Source organism: Dendronephthya gigantea, unplaced genomic scaffold (assembly GCF_004324835.1).
Source record: "Dendronephthya gigantea isolate DGI-Jeju-01 unplaced genomic scaffold, DenGig_1.0 000035F, whole genome shotgun sequence".
NCBI classification, from domain to species: domain Eukaryota; kingdom Metazoa; phylum Cnidaria; class Anthozoa; order Malacalcyonacea; family Nephtheidae; genus Dendronephthya; species Dendronephthya gigantea.
Genome location: NW_021163045.1, coordinates 812,544 through 826,407, shown reverse-complemented (window position 1 = coordinate 826,407; position 13,864 = coordinate 812,544). Strand labels below are relative to the sequence as shown.

At 37.0% G+C, this 13,864-nt stretch overlaps 2 protein-coding genes across 3 annotated transcripts in view; both read right to left on the bottom strand.

The window, feature by feature from the left end:
* The window catches only part of LOC114525803, a 231,355-nt gene that overhangs the window by 24,309 nt on the left and 193,182 nt on the right, over nucleotides 1–13,864 (bottom strand). The gene's annotated exons all lie outside the window — the stretch shown is intronic.
* LOC114525805 (lactadherin-like) lies at nucleotides 472–11,865 on the bottom strand. 2 transcript variants are annotated; one of them, XM_028547237.1, is made up of 12 exons: nucleotides 11,757–11,865; nucleotides 10,030–10,107; nucleotides 8,932–9,048; nucleotides 8,065–8,181; nucleotides 7,320–7,439; nucleotides 6,769–6,879; nucleotides 5,717–6,033; nucleotides 5,277–5,424; nucleotides 4,488–4,693; nucleotides 3,116–3,211; nucleotides 1,053–1,178; nucleotides 472–646 (listed from the first exon to the last, which is right to left on the bottom strand). In XM_028547237.1, the coding sequence occupies exons 2-12, from the start codon at nucleotides 10,091–10,093 to the stop codon at nucleotides 566–568; spliced, it is 1,503 nt and encodes a 500-aa protein (XP_028403038.1). In that variant the 5' UTR covers nucleotides 10,094–10,107; nucleotides 11,757–11,865; the 3' UTR covers nucleotides 472–565. The 2 variants fall into 2 exon arrangements, with proteins under 2 accessions (XP_028403038.1, XP_028403039.1); XM_028547238.1 differs by lacking the exons at nucleotides 472–646; nucleotides 1,053–1,178 and adding an exon at nucleotides 2,460–2,674.

Below are 13,864 nucleotides of genomic sequence, written 5' to 3'. Positions count from 1 at the left end.
GAAATCACTAGTCGTCGCCATTTTGAAAAATCTGCTTCTAGTTGATCATCGCATGATAATGCGAATAAGATATTTAGTGATAATAAAACAATAATATATACAACTGATACTGCACCGCAACAGAGCGAAAACTCAGCTGTATTTAATGTACTGATGATCTGGGATTGTTGCCTGACTTTTATATACTTTGGTTTGTTGTTGTCTATTTTTACTCCTGAATGAGATCCACCATTATACATTGCACCTTCCTCGAATCCCTGAAGTCTTTTTGCAAACCAGGGTTTCACGTGGGTCCGCTAATTTGGATGGATCTTAAAGAGTACTAGGTGTGAAAGGCACCTTAATTGATGATGCCAAAACAATTAAAAAGAACTCACAAGTGTCTTAGTGACAGGCTCCCAGTCACCAGTTAGGCGGGTTGACGCTTCGACGGTCTTGGAATATGACATGATGGAGATATTCGAGGCGGTTCCAAAACCGAATCCATAAACATTCATCGCGCTGGCGAAATTTATTTTTAGCCAAGGGTCGCTTCCTTCTTTTGAACACCATGCTCCGACATCACTCAGTGAATAGTTCTTGAAGCCATCTTCAAAGTCTGAAGCGACAATTTCGTGAGGAAATTCCAACCACGTTGTGTTGCATGCTGTAAGAGACATAAAAAATCACGGGATATGAGACATCCACAAAGATAGGAATGAATTGTGCCCAAGTTATAAAATGTGATAAAATCATCTAAATAGACAATATTATGACTACTTTTTTCCATGGTTGTACAGCAAATGCCTAACTTCTCTCAGACACCCAGTTGTTTAATTCACTGGCTGAGGTTGCTATGATTTGGTCGCGCGAATTCGTATGTTTGCTACGATCTATTTCAGTAGCGTCCATTGAGTAGCGTCCTCCATTTTACATTTAACCTCTCGGGAATATAACGAAAAATTTCCCGGGTGGTACCCGCATACCCACTGCTTCTACGCAAATCTGCCCTGAATGAATTAGTACGTATCCAAAGATTTGTGACATGATCCCCCAAAACGAAGAGATCTTACCGAAATTCTCACAGTGAACACCGCTGGATCCATTGTTGCAGCGACAGGTGTATCCGCCGTCTTGCGTTCTATCGCACGTCCCCCCATGATGACAAGGATTTGAAAGACATGGATTCGGGCGTGTATCTAAACGGAACGCGTTAATTGTGAATACCTATATTCCTGATTGGCCGGAGTTTAGGGTATGTACACAACAGCACCTCCTTCCAGTGCACGTCACAGATCAGTGGGGCCTGCCGTCGGCCGCTGAGCTGTAAAGCACACTGGAATGCAATCAAAGGGTGTAATTAGCCATTTCCCAATCGAGCAGGGTGCTGGGTCTGGTTGCGAACCGCAAAGCATCTATGGACTGTTTGGAGGGACAAATGACTTCAGACTTACATTTCCTGTCCCTCCAAACAGTCCATAGATGCCTTGCGGTTCGCGACTAGATCCAGGGGCTCCCCTGCTCGGTTGGGAAATGGCTAATAGACCCACTATGAATAGACCTTAGAGGTGCTTACGTCACGGGACTGTCACACAATACATTGCAATGCAGTGTGGGAAACGTGCAGGAAAAATGAACCTCATTTTACATAGATTCAAGACTGTGTAACGTTAGCACCCCAAAGGTCTATTAAGGTGTATTTATTCTAAGAGAGTAAATTGTGTATCGTCACGTTTAATCTTTGAAACTCCTACGAAGAACGAGTGAAAAATTATTCTTCCTTAGCCATCGCTAGGAGGGGAATCTCAAACAATTCACAAAAAAGGTATTTTCATAATATTATCAAAATATCAGTACGTATAAAGCGAAGAGCATGCATCACGAAAAAAACATAGTCGTATAAAATTATTTAAGAATTACAATCTAAATGTTAATCTTTATCGCGAATATTATGGTAGCAAAGAGGACAGGACTTCCCCCGTAAAAATCTAGTTGTTAGCATTAGTGTCTTATGTGAAAGAGTTTTTAAAATTATCACAAAAGTTCTATTTCAGATTTTTCATATCGTGCCTTGTTCATGAAATATTTTGAAAAAAATTAGCCAACTGTCCGCCATCTTGGATTATCACGAATAGTCATAATACATGACAGGTGGGATAACGTATCATTTTTATCTGGACTGCTGATGATGAAAATGCCACGAAACTTACAACAGGATACCTAGGCTTCAATTTAAACTTGAAATAGATCTTATAGACGAAGTTTTCATTCTTACTTTATTACTCAATTTTTTGCAATGCTGAGAAGTAATCTGAAAGGTTAATCCCGCATTTAACCTAATCAAAACTATAGTTAATGAGGTTAGAAAGTAATTCAACATGGCGGACAGTTGGCTACTTTTAATCAAAATATTTCATGGACAAAGCACGATATGAGAAATCTGACATAAAACTTTTATCATAATTTTATTGCACATAACCGTCAAGAGTTAGAGAAATGTTTAATTAAATACCAGGTACTTTTCTCCCTACAGTACGGGAAACTTACCACACGCGATTAGTTCAAATCTCATACAAGGCCGAGTTGTAAAAGTCTGAGGCTTAATAGTCAGAAGGGTGCCATTATTTTGAAGTGGGATGGAAGTATCAAAAAAATGAGTACGGATTTCATTTTGCTCATAATTTCCCTCCAATATCTAGTATAAAAATACAACACAATAAGGTTCGAGGAAAAATCAGCGAGCTGCATGTGCTAGAATAATTTCAAAAACAGGGAAAATCAGCGGGCTGCTGTGCTGAAATAATTTCAAAAACAGGGAAAATCAGTGGGCTGCATGTGCTGGAATAATTTCAAAAACAGGGAAAATCAGCGGGCTGCTGTGCTGAAATAATTTCAAAAACAGGGAAAATCAGTGGGCTGCATGTGCTGGAATAATTTTAAAAACAGGAAAAAGCAACGGGCTACATGTGCTGGAATAATTTCAAAAACAGGAAAAAGCACCTCACCGACTTCATTTTTACACAATTTTTTAGTAAGTGTAAGAAAATTACAACCTACCTACATGGAGCTCTAAGATAAAGACGATGTAAGTCATTTAGAGTAACGATTTTCTAATATATGAATGTAAGTTACATACCTTGTAATTAGCAACTTTCGCCCAATTTTCTGATGTACCAATTTTGTAGGATTTGACCCATTTGGAGTCCGCACCCCTGGTCATCACACCAACAACCTGGAAATAGAAGACATTATTTTCCCCCTCTGCTATCCACGCCTTTTAGCCAATCAAAGTGCTTCGTTTGCGATCTGGGTTTTCCCATCCGAACCGGTTCAACCGGATCGCTAACGGTTTATAAAAATTGTTGACAAAGGTCAAAAGGTACTCCCCACTGACCAAATTAGATGTATGGAGTGCTCGACAGTGAACTCTATATATATGAAAGGCTCGCTCTAGTACATTGCGTAATCTAAAAGTGAAGCCAAACATGGCGGATCATGAAGGCTGCTTGGGTACCGAACCAGACCTCCAAGCACGAGCGGTTAAAATTCAATATGGCGGCAACGTGTAGGAGTTGAACTCGGTCAGTTTTGTAAACACAACACAAATATACATCATAAGTTACCTCTCTAAAAAGAATAACATTGGCAGGTAAGGTTGTAACAAATTGTATGTATTCATTTTTAAAAACGTCGTATTTTTAAAACTTTGTAACGTCCGAAATGTTAGCTTTTTTATTTTTCGTCAAGGTTTTATAATTCGTGTTTTGAATTTCCACGCGCTGTTCGCGCATTTTACGCTTCTTGGAGGACTGGTTCGGTACCCAAGCAGCCTTTATGATCCGCCATGTTTGGCTTCACACTTTGAACTGGAGCGAGCCTTCCATATATATAGAGTTCACTGGTGCTCGAGGTCTTAATGTGTCCCCATCGTTGTTTACGTCATATAGATCCTCGCGTCGATGAGAATTACCGCAGACTGATATTGTTTAGGTTTGTGGGCGGGCCTACATTTTAAACAACAGTAACAGTGAGGATTCTGCGCAAATTTATGGCGTTTTTGACGATTTGAATTTTAAGTAAAATATAACACGAATTTCAGAAATTTATACTTAAATTTATATCATATTTCAATCAATTTTTAACATCGCTCATTCCGAAATCCGAATTACGAGCCAGTTATTTTCGGTGAGCAAACTTACGCATGAGAGCAAGGACCTATATGACGTGAGCAACGGTGGTCCCGTTTCAAGACACCATATAAATTCTAAAATGAATCCAGAATGACCGTTCCTACCCTATTTCGGTGTAATGGTAGGCGATAACGCAGTATATGAAAATTGCGTGATTGATTTCTTTATTCATTGTTATAATTAAACTTTAAAACTCTAGCTTAAAGGGAAATGCAAAGGGAAATGTTATAACAATCCAGTTGTTTTTAGAGTTCTTATGGATCACGAGGCAGCAAAGTTTGGAGTCTGCATACCGACCTAATAGTGCTAATATCTGACCTGTAAATCACGTTTTGGCAGTTGTACAAGGAGCTTTGGGCCCGATTTGTCAGCTGTACACCAACCCTTAGGGTCGTCAAGCCTGCTGTTATGAGGTTTATGATCATCTAGATCATCGCTGCCCGTAAACGACGAATCGGGAAATGCTTGAGAATCTCGTAATCCAAGTGTTGTCAAGCAGTTGGTCATAGATTGCTCGGCCAGCGCTGAAAATTTTGAAGAAAGTATTTCAGTTTTCCTACGGTTTGCGCATGCGTAATAAACGTAGGACAGCTCATAAAACTGAGCAGGAAAAAATCTACCCACATACATCCACTAAGCAATTTTTGGTTCAGAAGATCAACTCAATGAAGGTAGATCATTTTAACATTTCATTTGTATATATTTAGGCCATAATTTCATGTCCATAATCCGCAAATTTAACCCTCAATCTGATCCTTTGGAGTTAGGGTCAGGTTTAGGATTAAAGTGAAGATTATATTTCGGGATTTTTAGAAATTGGATTAACTACCTTACGTCGTATTTGCAAATGTTACGCTATATATGCAAATGTTACGCAATATATGCAAATGTTACGCCATATATGCAAATATTTTTAACCAAAGCTGCTTGAATATAGTTGGACTGCTCCTCCTGGTCTAAATTTGGTAATTGTTACAATCAGGCGGAGCTGTCCGGTTGCAAACGACCGAATCAGTCATGCTGCGATGTCTGGGGTGTCAAAAATTAAGGTATTTGAATTATTCATGCATCCCCCCCGGCAGTTGCTTTCCCTCATTCGAGACTTACACACTGCACAGCCATAGAGTTCAACACGAATACACGGATAGTGTCCAGTAAATGCAAGGACGCGCACGCGTATTCCGATGGCTTGTAGAAAAGGATGAAAGCGATGTTTGTTTATCGAATATGGATCGCTGTATTGGTTTGTAAACGGCTAAAGAAAATTGGAGAAATAACACAAATAAGGTTATGTTTGCTCGAAAATAATCGAAATCAGTCAAAATTAACATTTTAAACCCCATATGCTTCAATTATCTATCCATTGGTCGATTATAACATTTAAGAGCTTACCGACTTTCCAACGAATGAATTAAACAATGGCAGCTGATGAAATGAAGCAATATTTTGCCAACCGTTTCAATGTAAGTTTTTAACGACAGTTAATATGATAATTATATATTATTTTTAATTTCTTACCCTTACCAACGTCTGCCTAAAACACGTACCCCTATAACCCTTGAAACATCTGCCGGCTCTAGAACTGTTATCTGAAATTCATTGACATAATTGTTGCCATTGGGATCTCCTTGCATCGCGAGCGCTGAGATGAAACTAACATTGTTCAAGGTAATTTTCATAGACATCTGCTTGGTAGGTGTTGGGATCATTGAGCACCAAGCTCTGTCAGGGTGATTCAACCGTCCGTACCTAGCCGCAAACTCGGTATTAATAGGTGTGCTTGAGCCCATTTGGTTATCTTGGATTAAACGTTTGCTGTCGTCAACTCCAAGAGGGTTTTCACATTCAAAATTCGCCATTTCAGCTGAAAGTAGAAACGAAGAATTAAGGCCGTGTCACACGATGCAGTGATCGCCAGGCCGTCAATTATCTATAGAAATGGGATTTAAAAATAAATCTAAGGCATCCTATTAAAGTATTGAAGTGATGCTGTTCGACATATTAAGCCTGGTTTCCATATGACGCCGACGTATTATTACAAAGTATTATTAAGGCTATTCTCCATTACCGTCCCTTTCACACGCGCGGGCGAAGCGGCTTTTGAAATTCTGTCTATGCGACCGTGACGGGTTTACTTTTAGGGACAATTCTATACAGTAGAGCCTAATTCGAGGTAGCCCTCACTGGGTCCTGAAATGCAGACGTTCTACATAGGACGTAATAAACGACATTTCGCCGTTGTAAACAGAACGTAGATCACGTCTAAAACTCCCATAGGTATTTAATAATTCATTTCTTTTCAATGAAGCATTGTATTCATAGCTGCCGTCGTCGTGTTCCCATCCTACATGCTTAAGAGGTGAAATCTTTTGTCTTTCTGAAATAATTTTCTCCTTGGATGATTACAGACAATAGAGCGATTTAGCATGAGGACGTAAACGTCAAAGACGACGTGAAAATGGCGAATAAATGGCGTGATGCGCCCAAATATGAACATGCCACGCCATTTACGCGCCATTTTCACGTCGTCTTTGACGTTTACGTTCCGTTTGGCAACAGGTCGTCGTCATATGGAAACCAGGCTTTATAGTATACTTACATATTTCGCAGAGAGTACCAGAAAAACCGATTATACAATAACAGTAGTGATTTCCCTTGAAGTTACTTAAACATAAGCCTTGACCAGGTATGCAGGAGAGACTGCATTGCTCTATATAAAAAAAAACTCATCAGCTTAGAGGCATGTTAGCTGTGAAAACTTCAAAAGAAAGATATCACCATTGCATGACCACATGGAATAAACATTCAAAGCTGTAACTCATCTGACTATGGCATTTTGAGAAAAGTTCCTGGCTCTCAATATGTAATCTTGAAGCGGTACGAGTTGATATTATCTCGTTTCTTTTTGGAAAAACAGTTGAAAAGAACTCAAGATCTATATACGACGAACCGCGGGTATAAATTCGTCAGGTGCCTTATAAACGGGGTCTAGTATTTAGTCCAGAAAAATCTGAGGCAATTTTCGACATGGTTATGACTTATGAGCAGACCCGGGGCGCAACCACGACTGTATATAACCTTTATGGGTAAATTAGAAATATAATTTCAGGTATCTCGCTTGATGAACATAAATGAATACAAATTCCATACCGTCACAGTTAGTCCCAACATATCCAGGAGGACAAGTACATCGGTATTGATGCGTGCCATCTTCATTTACCTCAGTACATGTTCCACCATGTTGACATGGGTTGGAATAACAAGGGGCCTCTGCAAATACAAAGGTATAACAGTCGGCCCAAAATATGAGAGATATAGGTACCAGACCAGTCATAATGTATTATCATTCAGTTATTAACCAAGAATATCACAACATTTAAGAAATAACTAATTTTGAAAACGGAAAAATCCGTAAAATCGCGTCGCGTTGGCAAATCGCGCCCAGTTTGTGTCAGTATCCAACGGGAAATGTGGTAAGAGAGGTATTTACTCTATTTTAGGATTTACCAGTATAATCTCAACCATTGCCAAAGTTGGTCAGATTGAAACTGCAATCACTAAAGTGGGATAGCTTGCTCCTGCCCTATTAGTTTGGATAAGATTTCAATAAACAAACCACTATATATGAAATTTTATTGCTCTTCAAGCTTTTCTAGGACGGTTGAAATTAAAAAATCACTATCCGGTGGATAGCGCTATCCGGCTTTCATATACAACCACGGATACAACCGGCGCCTGAGTACGAGTTTGTTGATAAATTTCGTACTGGAAAGTCCAATGACATCGGGTTTCGTCAGATGGCGTAGGCAAAAAGCACCGTTTGGCGGGAAAATGACGAATCTTGTAAGCGTATAGTCACTGCTAAAACTCCCTGGTTTCTGCCAAAGATATATACCTGTCTCGCAGTATGTTCCAACATATTGCGGAGTGCATGAGCACGAAAATCCCGAATGCACGTCCGCACACGTACCACCGTGTAAACATGGATCATGATTACAATTATTGTGCGTTTCTAAGCAAATGACAATTAAAAGAATTTTGTTAAAAAAACGTTTGAGCCGAAAAAACTATTGATATAGCTACACTCTCATGCAGCTCCTTTTTTATTCAGAATAACTTGTATAGTAATAATTATTATGAGAAAGGTGATGTTAAAACTTAATTATATCCACTATTAAAGAAAAACATTTTGACAACTGGATCCCCTTTAAAGGGGAAAGTTAATTTTAGTTCGCTAAAAAAGCAACAAAAATGTTTTTGCAAATATTCATAAACGATAGAGAACAACACAATAGAACAATAAAACAATAAAATAAGCCAATCGACTATTCTGTTTGCTCAGTGTTAAACCCCGATTAATGAAACATTTCATTTCGTAAAGCAAAAAAATCAGGGCCAATTGGGGAGCGATTTGAAATAGCATCCCTTGGAATATTTAATTTAAAACAGGATAAATCCTAATTTTCAATGCATGTAGTAGACCACCTTAACAAATAACTGTAAACGTGACTCACCAAATTTTTGAAACTCAAATCCGAATTTTTCAGAACTTTATTATGAATCTCAAGCCCCGTTGTATAAACTACACTTAATTTATTGGCACGGCACGGCTAAAATGGGTACCCGTGCACAATTTTTTTAGTGTTCAGACTACCAAAACAAAAGCCGGGCACGGATGAAATGGGCACAGGTACCCATTTTAGCCATGCAGCGCCAATAAATCTAGTGTAGTGTAAACGGGGCTTTAATAAACGCTACTTACGGTCACATTTTTTACCACGATAGGCCGGGGGACAAGAACATTCCAGTGGACTTCCCTCGCATACCCCTCCATTCTGACATTCATGGCCATTATCAGAGCAGTCTTTGGAAGCGACAACTAGTAAGAAAATTAGTCCATTACTAATTTACTATATATCATTAAACAGTGTTTGAATGGCCTGATCCAAACAGTAGCGTAGCCAGCATCGATAATTCGCGGGGCCAATATTCATATATTCATGATAACAAAGACAATTGATTTGAAAAGAAAATAATACTGCGTGTCACGAATACATGAATATACCCCCTCCCCAATCGTGCTGGCTACGCCACTGGATCCAAATGTTGCGAGAGTAAGAAAAGCCCAGCATGCATGGTTATTTCTCGTTCTCCCAAACTCCCACGTGCGCGTTTCTATATATATCTGTACACAAACACCAGAAAAAAAAAAAATATATATATATATATATATAATATTATATATTATATATATTATATATTATATATATATATACATATAATATATATATATATTATAATATATATATATAAGATAAAATAAAATAAACTTGGTTTACTTCATAAGATTTTATTCACTACAAACTTGTTTCGTATGACAAGCAACGCTTGCCACACTCATCAGGTGAATTTAAAATTTTTTTTTAAATTCACCTGATGAGTGTGGCAAGCGTTGCTTGTCATACGAAACAAGTTTGTAGTGAATAAAATCTTATGAAGTAAACCAAGTTTATTTTATTTTATCTTTATACTAGCTCTATACTTTGGTATATCGAGCACTCTACTCATATATGATTCTAAATACATATTTGATATATATATATATTATATATATATATATTATATATATATATATATATATATATATATATATATATATATACACCCATTTGCAAAAACGTTGGCCGCAGATAGATAGATAGATAGATACTCGAAGTCTAATTAGAATTGCATATGATTACATTTGCATGGGATTTCAATCATATTACACAACATATGCAATGCTAATTAGATTTCGAGTATCTATCTATATATCTATCTGCGGCCAACGTTTTTGCAAATACATGCTTATATAGCTTACTTTGTTTAAAGCAATATGTCAGTACCAACCACCACAACAAGTCCTGAGTGAAGAGACGGACCATTTTACCTCTGTAACCTGCAAAGATATAAACACAACCGTTCATTGGTGTGATCTTACCAGGACGTGAAAAAATATACTTTGGCGAAATCGCAATCGTTAATTAGTATAGGGATAAAATGCATTAATTTTCAACTGATGCACTCTTTGAATTCATTGATTCTAATTTGCATTCACATAGGAGCGTCTAGTTAGGTAACCTGCATTTACTACCGCCGTTGTCATCGAGTTTAAAATTCTAGAAATTAAATTTTATGATTGTATGCGTCAAAGCCATTCCAAATGGCAAATGGTAAAATCCCATGTAAAAAAGACTCCGAAGCTTTAAACTTGTATTAAAAAAGCTCAAAAGCATTGTTGTGCAAAAATATTTGTGATTCAAGATTTTTCCCTCCGTTTTCCCACCTGTTCAGGCGTAATAACATGCCGTACGTAGGAACAAAAAAAGAATGTTTCCTATCAGACTCACGTAAAAGCGTTTCACGTTTTCCAAAAACTGGCTTCGGAAACACCTTACTAAAAATAATAAAACATTGGCTGGAAACAGCTTAATTTCAACTTATTGTGATTTGGTTTTGCATGGTTGATGCTTGCGTATTGTTTTTATCGGTTGCCATAACAGACTGAATGTCGTTTTTAAACTATGCGGTTATAACATTTCACACGTGTGTATATCTTAAGGTGCTGGAACGAAATATAGCTCAAAATTGCAATGTATATCGGCTGTCAGAATAGTCGATCTCATATGGCTGACGACCCCAACTTTATCGTGAGGAAATTTCGGATTTGTTTTAAAAATAGTACAAAAGTCTAATAGTAATGGCGCATAATAAAATCATCCACCTGGGCCAGGGGCCTGTTGTATAAAACTCTTTCACTACATCTTCCATAGTTAAATCCTAAACTCCTAGTTAACTCTGAAATAAACTGATCCTGATTAGTTACATATAACTGCACGCATTTAATCTTTCTGTATATTACTATAACTTTGTTTGCTTGAAACTTTGTTTGTTTTTCATCTGATTCTTAGTGGCTGTTTACATGAGCCCGATTACCCGAGATTCAACGAAGCGTGAGAGGACTTTGAGGTATTGAAATAAGTCTTTATAACACCAAACAAGCACATGCTATTGTTGTGGTGATTATACGACTGCCAGGATCATGTTATCTGCTCATTTCAATACCTCAAAATCATCTCACGCTTCGTTGTATCACGGGTAACCGGGCTCATGTAAACAGCCCCTTAAACACTTTCACTACATCTTCCATAGTTAAACCCTAATTAACTCTGAGGTAGACTGATCCTGATTAGTTACATTATAGCTCCACGCATTTAATCTTTCTATAGCTATACTACCACAACTTTGTTTGCTTGAAACTTTGTTTATTGTTTTTCATCTGATTCTTAGCAATGAGTTAAAATGACTTTCATACGGAATGCTAAAATAACGATTTCCATTGAACTGTCTTTGTTACGAAACATAGAAAAAAAATCATAATCATAGTATCTCATGTATTAGAAAATCTTAGATATGTAGTTTAAACAATTTACATATTTATTTAAAATAAAGATTCAAGCAGACTCAAGTTTGCTAGGATACCTGTTCTCTTTAATTAGATATAAAAGCGTTTACATTCGCATACTAACAATGATAACTTCCACTTACTAAACTCTTCACTTGAAATGTTCTCACATCTAGAAGTTCATAAAAATCAAAGCAATCGCAATTGAAAAAACTCAAGGCCCTAGCGAGAACAAAAGTTGCGGCCAGTTACAAGTCCACGCAATGTTGATTAACTGAAGTGGGTGCCATAGTAACGGGACACATTGACAAAATAAGCAGGTAACTGATAAACTAAGTTATATATAGAAACTTGACGAATCATATCGACCAAAATGCGTCACGTGCACTTAGCTCTATATACACCCGATCAACACTTTCATGTGTTTGTTAATCAGTACATAAAAGGATTAATAATTAATTGAGACAAATTCGAATGAGGAGAGTGTTTGGAAATCGTTTCACAGATTTATAGCGATTTATATCTTCATCAAAGGCAACTGTTTTTAACCATATTTCTTCCAAGTCTTGCAATACACTGCATACTCAGCCGAGAACTTTCTCCCGTGCAAAGAGTTCCACTTACGCGTTTTATTTTCCACTTTATTTTCACTTACGCGTTTTTTTTACGCACGAACACGTACGGAATATTTTAAATGCTTTTAACTTTCTATTATTTAATATCCAGGTCAACTAATGCATACTAAAATATGCAGAAAACCAAGTTCCTTTGATTTATTCACTTAGTTTTTTCAAAGGTAACATGTATAAGGATTTAGACTTTTACGTGCGTGTACGTGCGTATGAAAAACGCGTAAGTGGAAAACAGCCTTAAGGGTTGTCACGTTTTTTGCACGTACGAACACGCACATAAAGGCTTGAAACTTAGTTGTTGTATAATGAATTTTATGCTCGAAAAACAAACCAAATCATCAACAGATCCCAACCCTATACATCTTTTCAATCGTTGATTTCATAAGTATCATTTAAATGATTTTCAACTTTTACGTGTGTGCAAAAAACGCGACAGCGGAACGCAGCCCTTTTAAGTTGATTTGCTTCCCATAATCATATTTATCGGCATCGTACATTGTGTGTATACATAAACAGACTAAACCCGACAAAATTGAGTGCTGTGAACAGATCTTACTAAGTATATATTCAAGTCAGTATCCCAGAAAATAGAAATATAACAAAGCTGTAGATATTTTGTTGAATAAAGTCGAAACCATGCATTATGCGGTGACACAAGAAAAAATATATATGCAAGTAATTTAGTTAATGTTTTCGTTATTAAAATTAAAGACATTTTTTGCAATCATTTCCAAGGTCATTATTATTCTTTGTCGTGCATTAATTATTAATTTAACACAGCGGGATCTTGATAAACGATATATTATAATCACTGTATTATAATTTATTTTTTATATATATATCTCTCTTCAGAATTAAATATTAATTAAATCGATTCATAGTATCTTTAATTTTTATGAATAATAATGTTGAGTGGCAATTTAAATGTTGTTTTAAAAGACTGTCGCATTTTAAATTGCTTTCAGGTGATATTTTGACAACGAACTGTCCGCCATCTTGGATTTTGCTATTTCTAAAATATGATATACTCTTTGATATATTGTGCAAATTTTAAATACCATTTTGGTTTGTTGCCATAAAATGTGTCAGGACTAGGAATTTATGTTCGGAAGAGACCGAAATTTGAGCAACTTTTCATCGCGACTTTCCATATTAATAGACCTTTTCAGCTTGTATGCAAACTAACCCATTTCAAGTCGCATGGTCTGAAATAGTTTAAGTGTTATTGGCTATTCCATGTTCACAACATCTGAAATATTTATTGAAAGATTAACTGGTTAGGTTAGGAAAAGAGTTAGTGTTGGGAATGAGGTCAGGATTAGGTTTAGGATTAAGATTAACTTTGTTAAGGTCTTGCATTGGAAATACCTGACTAGACTGGACATCGTCTTCCTGTTTTAAGGAGATACGACTATGATAACTCCTCGACGAGAAACGGTCTTGCATTGGAAATACCTGACTAGACTGGATATCGCCTTTCTCTATTAAAGAAGTTCGACTATGTTGAGCTCGCGATGGGAACGATCCTTCATTGGAAAGAATTGACTATCCTGTAAATCCTCTTCATCGCTTACAGAGATAAGACTCAGATGACTTTGTGACGGAGAACGTTCCTCCAC